This window comes from Notothenia rossii (genome assembly GCF_949606895.1).
Source record: "Notothenia rossii genome assembly, chromosome: 10".
In the NCBI taxonomy this organism is placed as follows: Eukaryota; Metazoa; Chordata; class Actinopteri; order Perciformes; family Nototheniidae; genus Notothenia; species Notothenia rossii.
The window spans coordinates 11,873,141-11,898,779 of record NC_136908.1 but is presented as its reverse complement, the minus strand read 5'-3'; the positions used below and the strand labels follow the sequence as shown (position 1 = coordinate 11,898,779).

General features: G+C 39.7%; 1 protein-coding gene across 2 annotated transcripts in view; it reads left to right on the top strand.

The window, feature by feature from the left end:
* The window catches only part of vps50 (VPS50 subunit of EARP/GARPII complex), a 102,513-nt gene extending 78,278 nt beyond the window's left edge, over positions 1–24,235 (top strand). For both annotated transcript variants that reach the window (XM_079653232.1, XM_079653231.1), the window contains 6 exons: positions 11,735–11,883; positions 14,565–14,661; positions 15,461–15,619; positions 18,210–18,331; positions 21,918–22,107; positions 22,781–24,235. In XM_079653232.1, coding sequence (XP_079509358.1) covers positions 11,735–11,883; positions 14,565–14,661; positions 15,461–15,619; positions 18,210–18,331; positions 21,918–22,107; positions 22,781–22,900 — 837 coding nt within the window. In that variant the 3' untranslated portion in view covers positions 22,901–24,235. The remainder of the gene's footprint in view (positions 1–11,734; positions 11,884–14,564; positions 14,662–15,460; positions 15,620–18,209; positions 18,332–21,917; positions 22,108–22,780) is intronic.
* Positions 24,236–25,639: the final 1,404 nt, after the last annotated feature.

Sequence of the window (25,639 nt, the reverse complement as noted above, 5' to 3'; positions counted from 1 at the left end):
GTTTGCTGCAAGCGGGCGGCAGGAGCGGGGCTGTCGGCATCAGCAATGTGCTTGGATTGTATAGATGGTATTTTAAACTTGATGCGCTCTGAAACTGGGGCGGCCGAGGAAAAATGTATGCGTTAATCTCGTTAAAATAATTAGTGGCGTTAATTTTTTTTATTAACGCGTTTACAGCCCTAAAAAGAACACAATGGTGCTCTAGGAGGAGATTCGGGTGATAAGGTTGGGGGGGGGTTACCTTGGTTGGTTATTGGCTAATGGTTACACAAGCCAAAAAATCGTTATGACATCATAAAGTTGCCAAAATCTGATCAGCTCATTTCAAACAGGTTTTTATATAAATGGATCAGGACAAAAAGTGAGCGAAGCTTTTTTCCTGAAACTTTCAGAATCTCTTTACACAGAGGGGACACATGTTGACGTATGAAGGACATGAACAAGTGGATTTTGCACAATAGGTGACCTTTAAGTTTTCTTCTTGTATCGTAGCTGTTATGCCAAAGCAGGTGAGCGGACAGCTCGGCCATGAGATGGGCATAAGGTGTCAGGAGGTGTCGCACAAAATAAATGCAAGCCTTAATTCCATTTGACATTAATCTAATGAGAACCACATTTCTAGTATTAGAGTGACAAAGAGCTGCAATAGGATCCACTTGGCAGGCAGTCCACTCGACTTGCCCATAAATCTCTGTGGAATGATCGGAGAGGAGTGAGACACTTCGATTTAGAGATCACTTTTCAACTCCCCAGCTGGAAGCTTCCTTTATGACAATTTACTCTTAGAGTTTTCTCAACCTTTCAAGGTTAAGGATGTTGTTTTGTTTTACTTTGCTGGAGAATAAAACTTGAAAGTTGTTTTACTTTTAAAGTAAGATTTTATTGCAACTGCTGTTTTCTAAAGCTCACAATTCTTAGGGTTATTGGGTCAAAGCTCGCTTGTTATTATTTGTATGGTGCAGGAACCAGATTTGTTTTAACTTTTCACTATAGAGTCCTTCTCCTTGAACCTTTTCCAAAGTCTTTGTTTTTGGTTGTAAATTCAAAAGCACTTAATGTAGCATTAAGAAGGAAATTAGCAGGTATTAGAGGAGATAGCACATAAAAGACAAATGTATGTTCTGTCTACTGATGGATCTTTTTTCTTACCAGTCGTTTAGGTTGAGGTCTATTTCCTGTCAACCCCCTGGTGTTTATCTTGCTTCGCGCAGTTTAAATGATGGATCCATCAGACTTCTGAGGTGTCTTCTGCTGCTAACTGATAGGGCCTCCCATATTCACCTCAACACTCCCTCAGGCTTTTGCTATAAATTGAGCTGCCCACAACAAATCACCCTTTGGATGTGCAGGGAAAACTCAATGAGAAAATAGATGCAGAGCAGAGGTGGGCTTGAGTCAGCACTTTAGAAAAACTGAGAATTTGTCAGAGCCAAGATAAACTCGCGGCCTGCAATGCAGACTGTGGTTACTTAAGAGTAATGTGGGAGCAATCGCCATCGTCTGCTCCCCCAGTGCACTCTTGCAGCAGCGTTGAATGGGAACCAAGCTGTTGGGTGGTTTTGTGTTCAGCGAATGGTGAGGAAGTGATGTTAAGTAGGAAAGTATGGCCTATATACCATCTAAAATATGCTACAGAGTTTTTGTGGGTTTTCCCTGTGGACTTGAATCCTGCACTCTTCGCTCAGATCAATACGAAGCTTTGGTGCCACTTTCTCCCTAAGGCATTATGGGAAGAAGATTACATGTCCCATATGAATATCATAGAGGGTAGCAGAATCTCGTTATATATTGCCTACCACACAATGATTGTACCGTACACACACACACACACACACACACACACACACACACACACACACACACACACACACACACACACACACACACACACACACACACACACACACACACACACACACACACACACACACACACACACACACACACACACACACACACTGTTTTAACTGTCTGCTCATTAAGAGTCATTTTCAGCTTCTTATATATCTCAGGCTGTCGTCTTTGATCTGTTGGATGAAAAACAGCAGGGATTGATAGACATCACGCTGCTGTTTTAATGTGTTATGGTCAAAGCTTTTATCTCTTTAAAAATCTCTCCCTAGACATTTGTTTTATATGTTTTCTTGTTATTGGTTATTCCAGGGATTCGTTTCTAATCATTACACAAGACTAGATAAGCTCCCCTGGCTTTAATGCTTGATGTCTTCACCAAACAATGCTGTTGGTGCACACAGGGAAATGTTTCGGCAGACAAACAGAAAGTAGTTTCCCCTTTTGCTTGTCCTCACTGTACAAAAGCTCTTCAGTTTGCACTGTTAAGCAAGCTGTTCTTTCTCAACTACTGGATGTTAGCAACGTTGACAGAATAAAGTAAACTAATTCCTCCTAAAGCTTTGGGGTATTATCGTTATCAAATATTTCTAATTGAATTATGGTTTGTCTTAAAACCAATGTGCTTGCAGTGAAATATCTCTTACAGTGCTTATACGTCGATTTGTGTTTTGGCATGTGTTTCTTTTCTTACACTAGAAATATATCTTTATATAAACTCTTGCTGAACAGTGCCTTTACTTCCACATGCTGACTTGCTGTTCTGTTTCGTACCGTTCATATTAATTATTGATCAACGATAAAATGATACCATTGCCTGGCGGTGAGGACACAGAGCTGAGTGTGCACTACGAGTGAGAAAAAGATGAATGAACAAAGACTACGATCTTAAATGTAGCTTCTGCGGATGCAGACAGAACGGAAGATGATTTTGGTCCGAAATGAAAAAGAGACCACGCAGAAGAGCCGAAGTACGAACAAACTTCTCACTGACGGAGGCATTGGGTTTGATGGTCTCTAGCCAGTATTAATAACATTTAAAGCCAACGTTTTGTCAAGTATTGAGTGTGTATCAAGTGTTTTATGATAAGAAAAATACTTTATTTGAGTAAGACAAGACTGGATCTGTTGATTTGATTAATGTATTTCCCATTAATTGACACAGTTCCTTGCAATCTTTGACTATAGTATATGTTATCCCCTAAAAGCATAATGTGGTCTTTAGTAGAGTATTTCAAATAAGACAATGAATGTATAAAGATTTCTACGACAAAGTAACTCAAGTCATTAAAGAGCCCTTTAGTTATATCTGTGACAGCTGTATATTGCCATAGTCCAAGTCAAAAGTTTGAATGACTTGAGTATGCTCAGGGTTTGTTAAATGTTATCCAGAGGCACAGGCTCTTTGAAATAAAAACTAACAAAAGACTGAAATGATCTGTCTGTCACAGGGACTTTTTAGTTCCTTCGTTTACTCGGCTTTATCAAAGGTCTTAAAACGGTTCATTAACTCAGGGGCCACTTCTGTCTGAGCACCAGCGCCAGACAGATAATAACACACAGTGAGCTCACAAAGAAATAATAGTTCTGCTTTTAGCCCGAAAATGCACATTATACGGAGAATTTAGACACCTGCACAGATATTACCTTCTGTCTAATACAATGGGCGGAAGACATTTTGGTTCAAATGTCATCCGTGAACATGAATTATTTTTAATGTGAAGTATTCAAAGAGGATGTCGGCTCTTCATATACTGTAGATGGGAAAATGCTTCGATGTGGACTGACTTGTAATGTGAAAAAGTCTCTAGCTAGCCCCTGCATGTGAAGGTTATTAGCTGATGCTTGACCATGCTAGCAAAGGGCTAACGGCTATCATAGCAAGCAGGATGTTTGGCTTGTATAGCTGGTAACATACAACCCTTGTTCTGTATGTGACCAGCTCTGCAAACTAAACATCACATGCATGTCTTTATTTTCCTCAAGGAGAATCCTGATAAAGGTTTATTCTTAAAAATACCTTGGGCTGTTGCTATCTATATTCAACCCAGTCTCATGGCATTTCGTGCTATAGTCACACAATAGCCAGCATGTGTAGTTCTGGGGGGTGTTCAATTCCAGTTTTGGATAGTCTGGCGTGGTTTCGTTCCATTTCAAACAGCTGTTGGACGCTCGGCGTAACCTTGGCACACTGCCACTCCAACATCCAATCCCAGAGCTTGAAGATTAATCACGGGGACTGTAGTCCTAAACGATAGCTGGGGATTATGGGTAGTGTAGTGTCTTCGGGCATCCTAAACTCCTAGAGGCCTACGTCTGTTTCCGGTTATTTTTATTTTGAAATTCAGTTCCTGACGGACGCCAAAAAAGCCCGAGATTATGGAATTAAACCAATAAATAAAAGCAAGGATAATTGTGTGTTATTGGTGATTAAATAACGGTGTGTTATTTTGAAAAGAATAACAAATTAGAAGGAAAAAAAATTTTAAAAATACGGATTTCAGTATTCTGAGGCTCTGAGCCCCATTTATTTTCCTCAGAGAAAAGGAAACAAAAGTCCGAAATTATACGATTTAAAATAAAAGTAATAATTGTGGCTTGATATTGAGTAAGAACATGTTTTTATGAACCACACAGCTTCCGGTCTTCAACGACCCGACCGGAGAAAAAGACGTGCTGCAGGCACGAAACACATTACCAATAAAAATACACTGCTTTTAAAATCGTTCTATGTGACACGAAAAAAAGGGGATAATCGTGTTGGTGAACACGAATCAATAGATTACATTTTGTGACTATAACAAGAAATGCCATGAGACTGGGTTGCTATATTTGTAGCCAGCATGGGTAGCTGCACTAGCTAAGATACTTCATCAATTTAGGAAAGGAAATCTTAAAACTAATGCAAAAATATGAAAAGTGTATTATCAATAGACATAACACATGATAGTTGTTATTTGTAATTTTACAACTATTGCCACTGAGTGGATATCACTGTGAAATATGCTAATGGTCTTCATCGTCAGTGCTTTTGTATTCAGAAAATATTTTCTTGATCTCTGTCAGCTCTTTGATTTAGTCTGTCATTACTTTGTTTCAAACAATTCAAATCAGGCAGATTTGCTTTAGGAGAAATGTTAATTACTGTCATCAGTAAAGACCTCCTACTTCCTCCGCCCTGATTAAATCATTTACATAACTGTTGATAACTCTCAAACTGTTCTATTTACTTCAAATTGAAAGTCAGTCTCTTCCTGTCTAGAAGGTTAATGGAGCCTGTAGAAAACATATTGAATGTGTCTCTTTTTAGAATTTAGATCAAATTGTCTATAGAATTGCAACCACTTTTTAAAGCATAGTGCTCTAATCGACATTTTTCAAGCACCACTTACATTTATCGGGTTCAATAGTCCTCTTGTCTGGTTCTTGTGGTTCAGTAACTCGATTCAGGATCTTTTATCAGACCGCTCTCTGTTCCTCTGGACCAGCGGTGGACAGATTGTACCCTTCAGTGCATCCACCTCGGAGGTTGCCAACCTTGTTTATTACCGGCAAGGCTGGAAATGTACTTTTGGTCTCACTTGCTTATGTGGCTGTTGGTCTTAAAATAAACCAGCTTTTCAGAATTACCCCTAGTCCAAAACATGTTGTTCATCAAATGGAATCAAAACCAGAGAAACTGCATTGCATCCCTTTTCTAGTCGTACCTTGATTGCAGAATATGATGTTTAATTTCTAATCTTACACTTTGACGGAATAGATTGACAGGCTATTCATACCACATACTTAAAAAAGTCCTTTTTAGCTGCATCATCGTATCTTAGAGATGTTTCAAAATAAAGGCCTGTTCATGGAGGGAACATAAGATTTGAATGTAGTAGTGTGGAGGAGGCATGTGGCGCAGTGGACTAGTACGTTGGTGTCCCTGGGCAAGACACTTCACCCCAAATTGCTCCTGTGGCGATTGCCCACAGTATTAAGATTAGTCGCTTTGGATAAAAGTGTCTAACAAGTGACATGTAATGGTGTGATCTCTGGAATTGTTCAAGGTTCAAGGTTCTTTATTGTCAAACTAACATAGCTACAGAGTAATTATGTCGTTGAAAATCTTAGGCCACAGGCTTCTCCAACAATGCAACACAATAATACAGATAAGCAGACAATATTAAAATATACTATATTAAAAGTTTACAAAAATAAAAATAGTTAATAAAAAAGTGAGAAGTGGAATAGTGCAATACGAGTCTATATAAAAGATATTGGAATGATATATTAGATAATAGATAGATAATTACTAAGTAGCAGATGAATGTTATGAAATTGTTTCAGCAGTTCAGTTGTTTAACAGTCTTATTGCCTGCGGGATGAAGCTGTCTCTGAATCTGGTGGCTACCATTTTTCTTAAACATTATGCTTTTATCATTGTTACACTGACGTGAATATTTGTACTTTTAAGAAATCAGTACACCATTTTCTTTCTACTAACGCGATTGATCTAAATTATTTAAAACAAAGCAGCTTTGTGTAAAATGTCCTTTTATCTGCTGCATGGAGAGTATGTGCCCGCCCTCTGGCTCTGGCCTTGAGACAAGAACATTGAATCAACTCCATAAGGGCTTTAATGTCACACGCTAATGACTGGAATTCCATCCTGCCAATAAATATGAGTTGTTAGCATGATTGCAGGTAGCATATGAAAGATTAAATGAGTGGCATTTAAGGCAATTAACCATACTCGTTTCCTAGGACGGCATGAAACGATTTTTTGTGTTATGAATTAATCAGCTTTTCCATAGCTTTTTTTTTCATCTTTTCGACCTTTGTCGGAGAAATCAGAAAAAAAAATGCCTTGCACGTGCTCTCAAAGTCCAAGGTATACAAAACCCAGTGACATACAGTTTGCTATTATAAAAATAGTTTCTCATTATGTTTCTTTCCATGGAGCTATTGGTAAAAAAAACTATTAATTTAAGCTCTTATTTCCTATGAAGGCTATTTTCTATACAAGAACATTCATACACAGTACTACACTACACAATATGGTCAAAGATAGATTATGTTCTTAAATAGAGATATTTTTAAGTTTTGTATGCCATCAGAAATTGTTCATAAGCTCCACGGACTAATGCTCATCAGACTGTTTTAATTGTTTAACCCTACGCCTCCTCAATGAAAAAAGCAATTTATTATTTTACCTCGGACGGACAGCAGAGAAACTGCTGTTGAAGTAAAACTTCTCCTAATATGTTCAGCAGCTGCAGGGTGTAAATCAAAGGAAGTTTGACCTCTTCACCGTAAGTCATGGCATATGAAAAGGTATCCCTATTTTTCAGGCCCTTGTATGACTATGAGAAATCTTTCACTGATGTTAAATTTGTCCAATATGGCATTCTTTTGCTGATCTTGGCAATGCGGCAGGAGCATGGAGTTGGTTTACTTTTGTCTCGCTGAAGTCATTTGTCATTTTGATGGAGTGTCTTCATGAAAGTGAAGTCATAATTTGTTTTGCGCAGTTGTGTCTTTGAACAAATCAGATAAAAAACAAGTTACACTGCAATTGATTACAGTAGGTCTGTTATGACTGGAGGCTTTATATTTATCTTTGTGTAAAAGCTATTTTTAGAAGTTTGAAATTCTTTTTTTCCCAGTTTCCTGATAAATGTGAGGATTTCAGCAGCTGCATTCTGGTGCGTGTCTGCCAACAGCCACACAAATAACTGAGTTAAAAAGGCCAACGGTTTATGAAGACAAAAAAGCAGAGAGGTTAATCTGTCATGTCTTTTTTGGGAAGAAATACACTTTTTTCTCTCAGAATCTTTCACAATATTATGCAGATGTATGCATGCAAAAGCATTCAAATTGCATTCTCGTGTTTGTATTATATAAACATGCAAATGTCAAAAAGCATTTGCATGTTTATAACTCAAACAATATTAAGATATTCAGGGGCACCAAAGGGCAACAGCAACAAAAACATAATTTAATACTTTAACGTCAAATCATAATTGCCATTTTGAGAAAGATAATAGCAGATCAAACATTTAAATAACTAATAAACACAAAGTCTTTTTGACACCCACATCAGGTACAAATAAAACTGTTGCCACCAGCTGTCGAGCTTCGAGCACCTCTAAAAGGTTGCTCTTACCTTTGAATTGTATAAGTAAAATCCCAAATGTCATGGATGTTGTTTACTTTTCTCCTTCCGTTTTATTTTTTAAAAATACTTTCAGTATCACTGTTACCTGAAGAATCCCCGCAGAGTTATTACGCAGGAAAGCAACCCAACATTTCTCCGCACAGTCTTTCAGAAGCCTTCTTTTCAGTAGTCAATGAAAGGTCAAGCCTCCTGTGGAAGAATTCAAAATAGACCAAACCAGACTTTGCTGTAACACTGACTAATCGAACACACATTGGTTTGGTGGACTTAAAGGTGAATACACAACTACACGCCTGACTTTCATAATGCAACCCAATGACATCATTCATTATAACAAAGCAAAATAAAATATTGTAATATGTCCTAAGAGCTGTTTCTTGAATCTTAAGATGTGTGTTACATACAGTAACGCGTGAGCTGTGTTCAAAAATACACATAAAGCAGCCATCTTCATAGAAATCGTTCTCAAACAAAGCTTTGCTCCATTTATTGAAGTGCATCGTGTCAGCGACCCCAACAGATCTATTTATCCCTGTTAATTAAATGAATAAATAAACAAGAAAGCATTTTGAATACAAAAGGATGTTAGCAGAGAGAGATTAGAAGTACAAGTGCTAATGCATGTTTTGGCCACAGTGTATAGCACTTTTCTTTTAATATGCTGAATGTTGCGTGACCAAACTATTTACGCACCACAAAAAGAGGAACAGCAGTAATTATTACATCAACATTTTCTCTTTTCGCGTGTTTGTGTTCATCCGGGACGTCATTGATACAAAAGGCCAGCAGCCGCTGCTGCTCAACAGCTTTAACCACAGCCCAAATTTTAAATCATTTGTGCATTAAGTGTGTACTAATGGCCCTTCTGGATTAGCTCCATAACCTCTGCACTGTTAGTCATGTTTATGTGCTGCCATGTGTTTAGGGCTGTCCCTCTCTAACCATTAACATTGATTTGAGACCTCGCTGACGTTTAACTTCGGGTGTGTTCAATCACACACAGCTATGTTAAGACTGAAGGGAATTACATGCATTTATTTGTGCTGTTGATGTTGAAGATTATGGGACTCGGCATAAATCATTGTATTTTTTAGCAGCATAAGTCAACCAGTTCAACCCTATGCTTGATGCATACTCCAAAAGATGAGCAGTGAATAAAATGACTAAATCAAACATCTGTTCACTTCAGTGATTAAATACAAAATGCATCATAAGTTTGGAGCTTTACTGTCTCCTCTTTTTGCCTTAAGTACAGATAAGAATAACAAAACTTTCAGTAAGTCCAGCTGTACAAAGGCCAGGGTGTGGAGACTTTGGTGTGGAGAGAGGTCGTGCTGTGAATGATCTGCAGTTGCCAAAGGACACAAAGTGTGCAGTAGAAAAAAGATCTGTGTGCTTTTTGTCCTTTCCTTTCTATTCTGGTGGTCTAAACATCAGAGGCTTGCAGCTATTCATTCAGTCGAAGCAATAAAACGATCTCTACGTTTATAATCAAATTTCAATGATGTCATGTTATGAGTTCCCTTTTCATTCCTTACTTGCTATTTTTTTTACGCTTTTCATATTTAATTTTCCCGTCCGTGTTTCATTCATTATGGTATTCACGTTTCTGACCTTTAGAAAGCAACAAGGCTTGTTATATTTGCAGAGAGTTGCTCTTAGGAGAGATATATTGCAACCTCCACGGGGAAGCCGTTAGATACCCTTAGCTATAAATGTAAAAGTAATATAAATTCAAGTGTTAATCTTCTCAATGTGATAACATTTTATTTCAGACGGATAATGTTTTTTTTGCAGCACTGAAGGTTTGATTGAATGCTGGGAGATAACTCAGAGGTTGTGGAAAGGTTGCAGTTTTCACATCGTAGGTCTCGGTCCAGGACAACCATAAATTGTCTTTTGAGCTGCATACTCTGCATTTTTGTCCTGTACGCTGGGCCGATTATATCTCTTATTTAAGGGAATAGAATGCATGAGACGTCATCTTGTTAAATCTGTGCACACCGCTGCTTGTTTTTAAAAACTGCTTTGTATTCAGCAAAGATCACTGCTTTCTTCCTAGTCTTCAGCCGTGATTAAACTTGTGAGATATAGATCTCTTATATCGCAAAATCTATTACATATATTGTTTTTTTTTATGATGGTTACCATTTATTCATACATTATCCTTTGATTTACGCACTTCTTTATTTTGAAATCTTCTGAAACTCTGAACTTTTTTCTGTGTTTGTGAGTTGGTGATTAAAATCTGCCTTGTGAAATAATTATGCACATACACAATATTAGACCCAGATTGCAAAGGAGTACAGTATGTAAGTGTTTGATTTGCTACAGCATTAATCGCTCCCGTTCATTCCTTACCTTTGTCATTGCTATTGATTTCCCAGAAGCTGATACAAGGGGCTTTGCGTCTGCAAGGTGCAAGACCCTTCATGCCAATGTGATTCATCATACCTTTATAGAAAAGAATAAGATCTGCCATCCTGTGTGGAATCTCAACGGCTGTGTATGCAGAAATGGATTAGTGTGATTGATTGGAAGGGATTTAAGATGGAATATCTATTTTTTCTATTCCTATTGTTTTAACAATGGAGGAATAAAGGGGCTGCGGGATGGATAGGTGTAGTGGAATATATCAAAAGGAAGATAAATGCTTTCTGTTGAGGAGTGTTTGGTCAGCAGAATTTTAGAGTGTGTGCTTTGGATGTAACCGAGTTCCACAAGGTTGATTGAATTTCAGATTGTGCTTACCTACCAGTCTTCATTTTTGCATGGGAAACATCTGTTATGTCAGGTTAGAGGAGCGGGCTCTTCCTCTGCTGCGCCTCCTTAGAAACCGTAACACATTTACACTGATGGTTACAAATCATTTAAAAGATGTATCAGATTTGTAATCAATGCTCACTCTGGTACCTTCTTATGTCTATGTGTGTCTTCTGATGACAACTCACGGGTCATTGAAATTATTGAAAGTTAGTTCATTTTAGAAAAATAGTTATTTTTTTCTGTGAGCTTAATAAAACAATTACCAGTGTTTAGAATAAGCATTTTTAGGTGTATCAGTGATTTAAAGGTGGGGTAGGTACGTTTGAGAAACCGGCTCGAGATACGCTTTTTGTTATATTCCATGGAATGCTCTTAACATCCCCATAGCAATGAATATCTGAAGTGATTTGACAACAAATCCATACAAAAATGTCATCTGTGGAAGCCGTAGTACTGTAAAAAGCACGACCAATCACGACCTACCTGCCTGTCAGCCTTCCATCTGTGCACAAACTTATCTCGTGCCCTCATTGGTCATGTGCGCGTTCGTGTGTGTTGGAGGAGGGGCTCTGTAAGGAAGTGGCACATTTTGTTGGGCTGTGTATTTTTCAAATTCTAGCGCACTCGAGCTGGTTGCTCCAAAATTACTAACCCCACCTTTAACTTGTTTGCTTACATTCTAAGGGGAATTAATCCTGGAAAGTCCTTGAAAAGTCATTGAATTTGATGTATAACGAGTTTTAGGAACCTTACTTATAACACCTACATTTGACTGTATTCTGTACTGAATAACTCAGACCAAGCGCTCCATATGAACTACATAAAGAAGATGATGCATTCAACTGTTATCAAGCGTCTCTTATGTCTCTGGAAACTGACATGTCAGGGATACTACAGTATAAATGTACATATTTTAGCCTCTCTGCTAACATGCCTGTCCACCTGTGTGTTTCCCAGGAGGCATTGGGGGAGACTTCAGGAGTCCATGGAGCAGCGGAGGACAGGAAGGAGAAGGTGCCCAGCCCCCACCTCAGCCAAATGGTGGTCCTCACCAACAGTGGGACTCTTTATGGGCTGGCACAGAGAGTGGTGGCCACTGAATCTCTGTAAGCACTCCAGATAGCAGACAAATATAAAACATGCAATTGTATTACACATTTAGACAGCACACATCATGTTGGGTCTGTATTCCTCTGTTATGAGGGAGAACGTTTAATACAGAAGTGTCCTGGCAGTGTGATGGCAGTTATATCTATCAAAGCATTTTCTATTATCGAGTTAAATAGCTTGATATTTCCTCGATGCCCCTCCTCCAGGTGGTCATCATTTCATTGGGCAGTGTTACACAGGCTTGCCATGACATTTTGCACTGCCTCCAGCTTGTTAAGATGAGGAGAACAAATATTTGTATGAAACAGAGGGTGGAATTTCTTCGCCCGTTATAATAAGCTCTCCCCTATGATTCACTATTTGTGTTAAACTCTTGCAATCAGCGGCTCAATTATTACAAATGTTTCCCCTCTTGCCCGCCTATGTTGTTATTCTCCATGTTAATCTTTGTCTAGTCCATCCACACACACTTCACAAAAGTGCCCTCGTACATAATTAGATTAAACTATAATCATTGCGACAACTCCTGGACCTTGAGGAGTCTGCCGCGTACAAGTGCTTCATAATGAAATTCTGTTAACCAAGGGGCCCAGATGACACCGCTGCAAAAACGCTGAATAGGCGTAAACTCCCTCACACGAGTTTTTCATGCATCTCGGGGCAGCCAAAAGCCTCAGAAGAATAATGAAAGTAAAAGAGCTCAAGTGCAGAGGTGGAAATATTTCTCTGGTAAAGTTTGAAAACGAAAAGATCCCGAGGGAGAAACATGTCAGACTTATTCTGGGCAGAACTGCATGAAAAGTATTCCGTCTGAAAAAGGTGTTGTAGGAAAAGGCAGCTTACCTTAGTGTGTGTTGTGAGCATGCAGCGTTTAACCCAGGATAAAACCAAGATAGACTTGAATGCAGAAACTAAAGATAGGAGCTCTGTAAGTGAACCCTCTCTCTGCTCTTCATATTTCAGGCTGTTGTTCAGCTTCCCATGCCTTTCTCACCTCCCTTGTGTTCAATACTTTTTTATCTGTGTCATTCCATTTGATCACACATCATTTTACCCGCTATACAGTACGTGTGAAATGCAGTGTGGGCTTTTCCTTTCCGTAGTAAAGTTGTTCCAGGTAACCTTAATATAATTGATGCTGCATATTAAAAAGGAAGAACATCCTTTGTGCTCATTAATGGAGTTTGGGCAGTGTTTATTAAAGTGCTTTCAGATTTAGCAGAAATAATAAGACGGCACTTATTCATGTTAATTGTTGCTTTTAATATAAATACTTATATTGTAGTTACACATATTCACTGTTGTGCAGCATCCTTACAGATGTTCATTGAGCATGAGTGCTATCAGTTCTCAAAAATGGCAGGTGTTGGATAAATCAGTCAATCACTCGTTAAGTTATTCTAACCTTTACCTCAGGCTCATATGTTTTACAATATTCCTTGGAATTGGACGTTAAAATCCCAATGCATTCAATATGTGTTGTTTTTGAGATAATATTAAATCCCCCCCTTCTTAATATAAAAAAAAACAAGACAACATGTTTCATTTGTACAGAAACTGCACAAATCGTGGAGCTCAGAGTGCTTTCTGAGTGAGATCAAAACAGAATTGGCCCTCGTGTCTTTTTGGGTTGTTTTCTTCCTTTAAATAGCACCGTCCGATAAGTTGTGTTGTTGTTGACCTGGAACTGTAAACAAATCACGGGCTGTAGCAGTCGTGCTTTTTAAACTCACTGTGACCCCAAACAGCTCCCTCTCACTTGTATTTAGCGTACAGTAAAACTTCATGGATCAGTGCGAGCACAAAGGTCTTTATTCTGTCACAGTGCTGGAAAGGTTGTATCAGGTCTCTGCATATTGCTTTTGCTATGCCCTGTTTTTCTTTTCCTGCTACTTCACTTCGACTCAATGTTTTTAAAGATTGTTAAGATCATTGAAATCTATTCATTATAAAAGAAACACTGGTGCCTTGAGAGATTTTCAATAATGAAAGCTCATCTCACAACGTGCAGAGTTGAGAGATACTTAATGTCGTGACAACACTGGAGTCTGATTACATTTTTTATTACACTGATCTTTAATTACCAAGGGGAGGAATTAGATTGCAGCGATGGCAAAGAATGGTGATCATTGAAAAGTAACGCGGCGTCCACACGGCGGTGTGCGTTGAAGCTTGCCGGCGGGCGTGTCTGAAACTCGACCAAGCACATGAATCTCCCGCCCCGGACAGACAAGCAGCGGTTTGATTGGCTAGAGCTTGTACTGGCATATGATTTGATTGGCTGACGCTTCCGCCGAAGCTTCAAAAGTTGAACATTGCTCAACTTTTGAAGCGAACAAAGCGAAGCAACGCTCCCACAATGCAGTTCGGCAAAGTGTGAGGTCACCCCATTCAAAGTGAATGGGCAGAAGCGTTGAAGCTTCAACACACGCCGCCGTGTGGACGGGACGTAACAACTAAATATTTTGAAAGAAGGAAGAGGGTTAGCGTTAGCTTCAGTAAGGTAAGCAGTGCTAACAATTTTACAGAAATGTCTCTAGGTTGTGTAGGTTAGCTTTCTAACCAACGTAACGTCTGATGTTCGGTCTCTTATTGTCAGTTGCTCCAATGTAGGTCTTTAAACTGAACTAAATAAGTCGAAAATATCTGATATGATACGATCCTGTTTTTGCTCCAGGGTGTTTCTGGCTGAACAGTTTGAGTCCCTTCAGTTCCACCTGGACACGATGATGCCGGCAGCCAAGAAGCCCTTCCTGCAACAGTTTTACTCCCAGGTATGTTTACACCTGCTCCCTAGAGTGTGTGTGTGTGTGTGTGTGTGTGTGTGTGTGTGTGTGTGTGTGTGTGTGTGTGTGTGTGTGTGTGTGTGTGTGTGTGTGTGTGTGTGTGTGTGTGTGTGTGTGTGTGTGTGTGTGTGTGTGTGTGTGTGTGTGTGTGTGTGTGTGTGTGTGTGTGTGTGTGTGTGTGTGTGTGTGTGTGTGTGTGTGTGTGTGTGTGTGTGTGTGTGTGTGTGTGTGTGATACAGTTACTGCTAACCAGGTCATCACTGTCAGCTGGACTCACACAGGCGGAACCAATCATCTCCTTGTCATGTGTTGTTATCTATTATAGAATCAAAGCATATGTCAGAGTCACTATTAATAATTGGTGTTTAACTAATTGGCAGGTTTTTAGCATTTTTGCCTTTATAAATACCCGTTAGTGTCCAAATGAATTTAATTGATGATAACTTTGCTTTGTTTTCTCTAAAGTCCTGTTTCTCAGTAAAGCTAAACAAGCATGTAACTGCCGACCTGCATTCAGTGCTGTTCCCCAACAACAAAGGAGAAAATGATCCATTACTCACAACCACACTCAGTCTTTTCTTTTTTGTCAACTTGACATTTGAAATGTTCAAGTACATAGACAGGTCTATTTACCCCAAACATGATTTCACTCTTGGAAATATCGTGCAATTGATGACGTGCAAGGTGACCTCGACTCTATGTGTGTCACGCTAAAAGTTTTCTACGTTCATGACAATAAAAAACACATTGCGTAACTCACAAAGATCTATTTCCTTTTCCCTCTCAGACGGTTTCAACAGCCAGTGAACTTCGGAAACCAATTTACTGGATTGTTGCGGCTAAGGCCATCGATTATGAACAAATGTTGCTCCTGATGGCTGGAGTTAAATGGGACATTAGGGAGATAATGTCCCAGCATAATGTATACGTGGACGTCCTGTTGAAGGTAAGGTTTCAGAAGAAATGCCAAGGTGACTGTAATGTAGGCTAGACATTCAAATGATGGTATTGGATTCATTAAAGTAAAAACATCCCCAGAACAAACAACAGGCAACAGATTTGCTTTTAGCTAGCGGGTATTTTCCTCAAAGTCTTTTTGTTTGTCTTGAGAAATGTCATCTGTGTTTATCCTTTTAACATCTGTATCATTAACATGAAGGATTAGTCTTTATTCTACTTAAAGTCAAGAAGTTCCTTTTGTCCCTTTTATGAGTTTTAGTTCATTCAGGGACTTTTAATATGAATTATTTGGGATGTGCTGAATAATTGAGCACAGGGTAGGTGAGCTGTTGAGAGTTGAATGCAGATCTCTCCTGAAGTTTTGTTAAATGCGTCCGAGCTCACCAGTCCCGCACGTATTTTTGGAAGTGGAAGATTTCCTCTAAATGTGTGTCTTTATGCATGCTGCCCACTTATCCCCTATAAATGTTGCATGGGATGGAAGGACACACTGCACTAGTTTTATAACCTTTGCCATTTAGAAGCAGAAAGGTCTGAAGGGCTCGCTGCCGTGTGAAATCCTGAGCAGAGCAGCACTTAGCCAAGACTAATCCCTACTTATGCATCAGCATGTTTTAAAAAGCTGCTGATTAAATCAAAATGTAAAACACAGATGTTATTGAAAGGTTTAATAAATAAAAAGGCAAAAAGTCACGGTTAAAAGCTTGTAAAAAGATCGTAAACTTGCCTTTTCAATTCTTTAATGGCTCATAGATCATCGTCCAATCTCTTAAGTTTAATCCAACTAATTAAACTTATGAGCTTTTAAATTACCTGAGGGGAATCTCTGTGTCACTCGCCTGGGTTAAACACCCAACCGTGACAAAGTGGTCCAGCTGATGGACTGACATGATGCATGTTACAACAGGAAGGTACTTTTCCTCTTCAGCTGCTAATAGCCCTCTCTGCCAACATGTCAGACCCTCATAATGCTTATGGATTGTGTTTTTGTGCATTGCTTGAAAAGAGTGCGCTCCATTTTCTTGTACTGCACACGGGAGAATATTTTATTCATGAGTTCAGGTTGATCACTGGCATTCAACAATGGCATTGATTTGCATATAAAGTGGCGAGGAAATGCAGCAGCCTCAGAATGACTTCATTGACAAGCTGCTTAAGTCAGAAACTATTGTGAGACTGTTTGTGAATGACTCACATTTCACTCTTGGCTGCAAAATGAATGGTGATTGTGTACGCCTTCAAATTCAGCTTCATGTTGTTTTTTTTTAATAAGATGCAGTTTGAATTAAAGCTGAGAGACGTATATTTGAAAAGTCACACCATGAAAACCACATATTTCTCCTGAGACACATCCATCTTATTTTTGACCAGCTCTGATGTTCTGCAATGTGTTCCCTGTAAACAGCAACGCAATATCATAATTGTATAATATCATCCATAATTAAACAATTCAGAGTGCAGTGAGTAAACAGTGCAAATTCTTTATAGCTACAAAACAGAAGCATCAAAAGAGGCAGCTTCGGGCCACTTGTGACTTGTGTGTGTGTTTGTATCCTGCAGCCAACACCGTCCGCTGAGATGTTTCCTCTTTCTTTCTTTGTGTTAAAACATGAAGGGGTAAGCATGTGGAGGCCGGTTGTAACAACTCCCTCAGGACTGGTGTCCTTTGTATGTACTTGGGCATGAAAACCATGTTTTTTGTTGCAAGAAATGGTGAGATCTCTGATGTAACTATAGCACAAATCTCAAATGTAATATCAAGTGTGTATTGAAAAATATAATTAAACAGTCCAAAGGCCGACTATTGTGCGTGAATGCATCAAATAGTGAATGAATGAGTCCAGTTTGGAGGCCCCCAATCCTACGAAGAGTACTTAGCAGTGCTCAAAAGATTTGTTTTAACGCATGATTTGTGGCTTAGTGGCTTCATACTTCCTGCTCCGTTTGCTTCAGGATGTTTTGTTCATTAGTCCAGACTGCAAACTCATTAAATCAGCTCGGCTAAAGTAGAGTTGCGTTACAAAAACCCAGACATACTATAGGCTTGGGAAAAAGTATTTATCCTTGATCACTTCAAGGTTCTTGTACCCATATTTAGAATCGTCTTGGTTTTGCCAAATGTATAAACATGCTTGATTTATAAAAAGAGATTCATGCAAATCCCTATCATAGTTTATTTGTGCACACTGTAAATAACTGGGTTGTGAAATTCACAGCACGAGGTCGTTTTATAACACTGTTCAGCTTTCCCAAGTACGGTTTGGTGTTGGAAGTCATCCAGGAGTAGCTGAGAGTGAGTCAGAGGAAGTGCATGTATAGGCTCGGCCGTGAAGACTTTTATTATGTTTACATCTTCCAGTTCAAGTTGTATCATCCCATACTGGCTTGTTTCCTCTGTACAGTCAATACAGTATAATATAAATAGGTGTGTGTTGATTTATCAAACCTTGCACAAGCTAATAAAGTGTTTGACATTGAGATAGTATGGATACTTGAAATTCATTTATTTTGCTTCTTCCTATGCCACTCAAGTTAACTTGACTTAATATGTTCATCTCTCTCCTCTACCTTCGTAGGAGTTCGAGCAGTTTAACAAACGTCTGGAGGATGTTTCCAGACATGTACGCATCCCCCTGCCTGTGTCCAACGTCCTGTGGGAGCACTGCATCCGCCTGGCCAACAGGACTCTAGTAGAGGGGTAAGAGAAGCCATAAAACACCTCTTCAGCTTCAAGGGGAGGTGTGCGGTCTGGCGTCAGTCTGCTGAGGTAGCAGCCAAAGCGGCTTTTTTCGTCACTTTGAATTATTGTTGAAAAACACATTTTATCGGGTGTCGTATTTTTTCTTTATGTGTCAAACTGTAAATCAGCGGGACACAGTTCTTGAAATGCACATGCACATTTATTTAGACAAAATATATTTAATTAGGTTTGATAAAGCTACTTCCTGTTTGTGCCTCAATATCTGATGAATAGACAATAGACTTACATGAAGTTTATCTTATTGGATAGTCTTTCCAACTTGTCAGAGGAGATTGCAGTTATTTGAACTTCACCTGAGCGTCATAGACTTCTCTTTACGCTTTGTTGATTTCCACTTATTCCCCCTAAGAGCACATCCAGAGCAAAAGTACACAGTGTGGAGTTTGCCCTTACTTGGTGTTGTCACGGCTGGATTTCCCACACAAGCTAGTTACATCCATGTCTTTATATTTATATGTGCATATTCAAGATTGAGTCGTAGTGAGGTCACCTACCCACAAAAAATGTCAGGAGAAAAGCTCCAGAGGTCAAACTTAATCCTACATGCTATGAATTCACTTTTAGCGTTTTCCTGCCAATAAAAAAAAGGTGTTGTTACTTTGTGGATTTCCTTCCAGTAAGCAGTTCCTCCCTGAATTAATGCATTATTCACAAATATATTAAGTCAAAAAATAAAAAGTCAGCAATCCTATTGATAGTTTATCGGTTTAGTAGAAGCCTCATTCAGGTGTTTGTGAATTTAATGTTTATTTAGGAAATCTCAGCAGCTATTCAAGAATCAATTCGGGTCTGGAAACCAAAATGCAGGGACAAAGGAAATGCATATTGCTCAACCCACATTTCGGTGTCATGAATTATTCAGAACTGTAATGTTACCAAGCTAAATTACAGGCAGACCCATACACCACCGATTTTTCTTTCTTACGTCCGCAGGGAATTTGAAGTCTATTGTCACGTATCGTTATGACAACCTTTTTGTGCTTGAAAATGTCTCTGGGGTCACAGTCAGTCTAAGCTGTACACTTTCCAACAGCATGTGTGAGTCACTGCATCCCACTCTGTAGGTTTTCAGAGATAATGATCGAGGAGAAGTGGAATTTCTCTATCCTCCTAAAGTCTTTCTTTGTTTATCTCTCAGTTTGAACATCTGCGCATCATAAATTAAAAGAGAAAAATGTTTCCAAAGCATGTTGTCAAATGCCATGAAGACCAAGGGGAAATTAGCTACAGTACATAAAAAACTTAGAAACTGCGTTGCCAGGTTTCTTTTGAATAATCCCGCAAAGAAAACACAATCTAAATCCCCGGCAGATCTTTCTCTCCTCGTGCTGGCAACCCTGTGTGCCAGTCACATCTGTCCATCGGGGAGATGCATTAAACAAGCCACTCACAAAAAGTGTAAAACGTTCTTGACAAATCCCATTATAATGCATTTCAATTTTTAAGCGAGACGTACGGGTTGTGACAGGTGACGGAGCTTCAGAGTGTTTTTCCTCATCACTTCACTCGGAGTGTGTGAAAGTGTGAAAGTGTGAAGTTTTCAAATTGAAGGTGTGATTTACACCCCCGCGGATTGGATGCACAGCAGAGACGCTCGGCCGTCACGGAGCCAGTCGCTAGCAGCCGACAATTATCATGAGGTTACACACATTTTTATTGAGAACAAGAAATTGGCTGCTGTGGAGCCCGACGTCGGTCTGAGCCGCTCATTTGTTCGGTTTGCAGTGAGAGTTTATGTGGGGTTGTAATAGCAGGCGGAGAAAATGGTCCGTTAAATGGTTTAGTGCCTGCGAAGTGTTTAAAGAACGACAACATTGGATATCAAGCCTCAGTAAAAAGCTTGCCCTCACCCACTGAGAAAAGGGAACATGTTTACATCCCAACACATTCGCTGAGCACTTTTCTTCCCATTGCGTAAGACAACTTTTGAACCCATTCCAGCGAACAAATGGCCCATTACGAATGCGATGCTTGGCAACTTGAAGCAGCTTTTGCAGACTCCTGCCGTCTGCCTGGTTCTCCAAATACATTCCCTCCACACACACATATCACCCCCCCCCCGCCCCTCTGCCACAGCGAGGCGCGGTGGTGGTCATATTTGTTTGTTTCTTCTCCGCTCGCTTAGCCTGTTGTTTAATTTCTCTGTCCAGCGCTCGACTCCCCTCAGACTCCGGGAGATGGCTCTGTTAGCATTCTGAGGCGAAGCTCAAACACTCAGCGCCAAACGCTGGCAGGCCTGAAGCAAAGGGACGAGAGAAGATGACAGGGGGTGAGAGGGAGAGAGGGTGTGAGGCAGAAGATGGAAAGAGAAGAGAGAAATGATGAAGTGTGAGACACAGAGAGCGGTGTGTGGTGTGCTAATGTTCTGTAGATGTCACAGTCACCGACCTGCCAGTGGACAACATTCTCAGCTGCCAGACACCTGGAATATCAACACACACACACACACACACACACACACACACACACACACACACACACACACACCCTGAACTACATGTGTATGACTAGCCCACACACACTCTTCCTGACATGCCACAGACAGCTCAGTGGAACAAGCTGACTTCATATTTAATATTGGACACATGCAGACACACACATGTCACACACACACATGTCACACACACACATGTCACACACACACACACACACACACACACACACACACACACACACACACACACACACACACACACACACATATGTCATGTTTATAAAAACACACTGCAGTCTTTAAATAGATGATTTAACAACTGACTCTCTGTTATAAATATCCATTTAATTGTTTTTAACATACTACATTTCAATTGATTCTTTCATAAAAATACACAAACACTCTTGTCCAAATATTTAGAAAAGAAGAAACAACATCACAGATGTAATCCAAGGTAAAAGAACAAATTAAAAGTAATCAAACTTTGAATAAAATGAAAGCATGCGGAATAAAAAGCACAAAATACATCTCAGTCTAAAATGAAATATGTCTCATGCAGATTTCATTATTATTAATATAAATGGCACAAGTGTTTTCACGTATATCTCGTTTTTTTATTTCCATTCATGAATAGTTTTTAGAGTCTAATGGATTCTGAGTCTCTCCCCTAACTTTAATGACTTCCCATTTCTTTGTTAACTTCGCTGCTGGAGCTTTGACAGATTCCTTTTAATTCTAATGTTTATAGAAATTGGCATAAGACGAGCTGAAACCCATCTCCCAGGCCATTTTTTAATGCATAACAAATTCACACCAGGGAGCTAAAATAAGAAAGTAAAAACAGTGCCACATGGAGTTCGAGAAAAGAGACTGCTGACAGATTTGGCTCGCTTGTAAGGAATCCGTTTATTCAAGGGTGGAAAATGTGATAGATTTCCCCTCGGCCAGACACATATGACCAACACCTGTGAGGACTTTGTTGAATCAAAAGAAAAAAGGACAGGCTTTCCAGTCATCGCCCACCTCCACCTGAATTCTTCACTGCTAATGTTCCTCTTTCCCTTTCTGCTGTTTCATCCTCTGCTGCAGCTATGCTAATGTGAAGAAATGCAGCAATGAGGGTCGGGCTCTGATGCAGCTCGACTTCCAGCAGTTCCTCATGAAGCTGGAGAAGCTGACCGACCTGCGACCCATCCCTGATAAAGAGTTTGTCGAAACCTACATCAAGGCCTACTACCTGACGGAGAACGACATGGAGCAGTTTATCAAGAACCACAGGGTGAGACGGGAGGAATGGAAGATGGTAGCGTTACACTGAAAAAACTGAAACGTTGACTCCAATTAAATGGTTCATGTAAAAAAAAAAATTAACATTAAAGGTCCCCTATGATACTGTTTTTCATCAATATATCATAGGTCTCATACAAAACATCTCTCTGAAGTGTTTGGCTCCTTGCAGCATCCCACAATCCCCTGTGATTCAAAAGTTACCTTGGTTGCTGATTGGCTAATGGTTACACAAGCCAAAAAATCGTTATGACATCATAAAGTGGCCAAAATCTGATCAGCTCATTTTCAGACAGGTTTTTATATAAATGGATCAGGACAAAAAGTGAGCACATCTTTTTTCGTGAAACTTTCCGAAACTCTTTACACGGAGCGGACACATGTTTATGTAGAAAAGACATGAAAAAGTGGATTTTGCATAATAGGTGTCCTTTAAGTTTAACCTACCTGAATTTATGCTTTCAACTAACCTAATACAGTTACAAAAAGTAATACGTTTAATAAAAGTCAACGTTTTTCAGTGTAGCTTCTATGCAACACTACATAATGTTTCATTGTATTTTCCCAGACAAATGTCAACACCCCGCGTTTCTCTGAAAGCCTCATGCTGAGAGGCAGCGCGCCGGCTCTGCTGACTCCCTTTTTGTGTTGTTTTTTCTTCTCAGGAGTACTCCATGAAGCAGCTGGCCAACTTGGTGAACGTTTGTCTGGGTTCACACATTAACAAGAAGGCTCGTCAGAAACTGCTGGCCGCCATCGATGACATTGACAGACCCAAGAGATAGGCTGATGAACGTAGCAGACCCTGAACACATCATCCAGCCACGGAGACGGACACTCCAACAGAGGAACTCCCACAGTGGAGCGCAGCGCTGAATGTCTTCATTTTTCACTTTATAGCGAATATGTTGTTGTGTTTGATCTGTACAGCACATACAGACGAAGAGCTCCTGTAGGCAGAGATGTAAAGCTCATATGTTAGCCAAATGCTAATATCTGTTGTTGTGGTAAAAAATCAAACTTGATGTCACTGCAGTTACTCTATGCTTACAGTAGATTAACCATAATGCATGCCCCCATCAAGTTTTCATTTAACAAACATGCTGTGCTGAAGGTTTTCCTACAAATTGTCTGCAACAACAACAACAACAACAACCATTTGAACCTCTTTAACGACCATAAGCAACAGATATATTACTACAAACACAAGATCTATCAGTGTAGTGTGACCATTTGGCTGTTTATGGCATTCCATCTGTTTAACAGAATGTTATTAATTTTCTGATACAACTCTAACCTTGAGCTGAATTCATTTGTTTGTTGCATAATGTTGTAACGTGTTGTGGTAATATCGTCCCAAGGATAGATCCAAGAAGCGTAAGGCCCCTTTACTTTCTTGATTGATATCCAATAGATCTCACGTTAATCATTCATCACATAACTTATTCCCTCCTTAATGTCCTGTGTGTTTATTTCACTTCAGGGTATTTGTTGTGCCTGAACGCTCTGCTTCTTTTTTCTGTTTCTTTTGTCGATGAATGACATAAATCTAATATAATGAAGGTTCTGAAAATAATATAAATTGCTGTAGTTAGCATTAATATTTCCATTCGTCAAATATGAGGTTTGTGAAAGAGATGATCTTGACCTCCAGTCTCCGGCCTTTTCGCTGTGTAAGTTTGTGCAGTCCGGTACTAATGATGTGATTCCTCATGAGTTAGTAGTTGATCTGTGTCGACTACGACTGCTTTCTGTAAGGCCCCCCCCGCTCCACTCCTCTCCATTAGTTTAACTGGACCAGACCTGCTGAGTGGGCAGATTTGAAGGGGGGGGTGCTGTAACAGTTTTTGATATGGCTTCAAAATTGTGTGTTGCAACTATTACAAAAAGAAAACTGTAAATGTGAATGTTTTGAACAACGTCAGTATTTATTTCTCGCTTTGTGTCTCGTTTGGGTTTTTATATGATAACTGGACATGTGCTTGTCATGTATCACCTGAAGCTAATGCAAATATTTAAACATTGTCAAATAAAGTCCACTAGTGAAAATCAGTAATCGGTGTTGGATGTGTAGGTTGAACCAAAAATGATTCTGTGGTAATAAACACACTAACAATGGACTCCGTTGTTCTCACTTCCTACATTCTCATGAATCAGATGCATAACTATAAATCAGATCCAACCTTTGAAATCTCTGCGGTGCTGCACTTCATCGTTATCACCATTCATCAGAATATTAGTCTTTCCTTCCAGCTTTGCGGCTGTCCATCCTAATGAAGCTGAGCTCAGCCGTCACAGTAATTAATGTGGTTTCCTGCGAGCTTACAAGCCCTCAGCCTTCCTGTTGAGGAGGAGCCTGCTGATCAGATTGAAATGAAAGAGCTGTTAAGAACTCATTATAACGGCATGACTGTTTTTTTACCACACTTTTGACTTCACTATCAAGCTGAACCCTTTCTTCTGGACAGCCAGCCACATGTTTGCTGCCAAATATAAACAGACAGGTGACATGGCCTACTGCTTTAAATAGATGTCTCCATTGCACCAGCAAATAATTACCCATAGCCTTAATGCATGAATATATTAAGTCCTCTTTTAAACAGATTTGTCCACATTACATCCAACAGAGTAACACTCATTTATGATTCATTTATGCCTGCTAGAGCATGGCCGCAGACAACATGTTTTTGGGTTGTCCGTACATCATGTTCTCATAAACAAGTTAACTCAGGAATGCTAGGAGGGAATTTCTTTGTCCCAAGCGTCCACGTCACCAAGTGGTTCAGAATTTAGTGGTTGGAGGTCACTGTGATCTTGCAAAATATGTTTTGGGCCGTAACTAGCTGCTAATTATGACAATGACACATAAATGTCTGATGGGATCAAATTAAGTGATGAACTTTTGACCAGACATCGATTTCAACTTCAACTTGACTGATTGGTTGAGGCATACAACTGCAAAGCGATAATGAAAGAATGACAAAACTAAAACTACCATGACATCTCAAACTGTTCAAATCTGTGCTGCTGCGCTATTCGGATATTTATTATGTTAACTTAAAATGGTGATATATGATAATATTTAAATCATTTTTTTTCAGTTTATGTGGCTGTGGCTGAGTCTTTTACTATTCAACAATTGTGTACCGCATTTTTTGCAGAGCTCCCCCCCCCCCCCCCCCCCTCCTGTCCTCAAATGACCTGAAACCGTTGCTCTCCCTGTTCTTGCGCGACACATTTTGGCATTCGCTTGGATCGACCCCCTCATGTGACGCCGAGTCCCACTTACCCTTTCATATAATAGACCAGGTGCACACAGCTCTTTGCTTTTGCTTCTGCTAAAATTCGTGAGCCATTCTCATAGAGATCCCTATCGCTGTACATGTCCTCTTTTCCCTCGCTGTCACCTGCATCATTCAAAAGACTTGATTCGCTGTCTGAAAAGAATTGCTGGCAGAGCGTCTTAGTGATGTTTACTTTGCATGATGATGGACAAGACGAGATGTGACAAGGAGAGAGAAAAC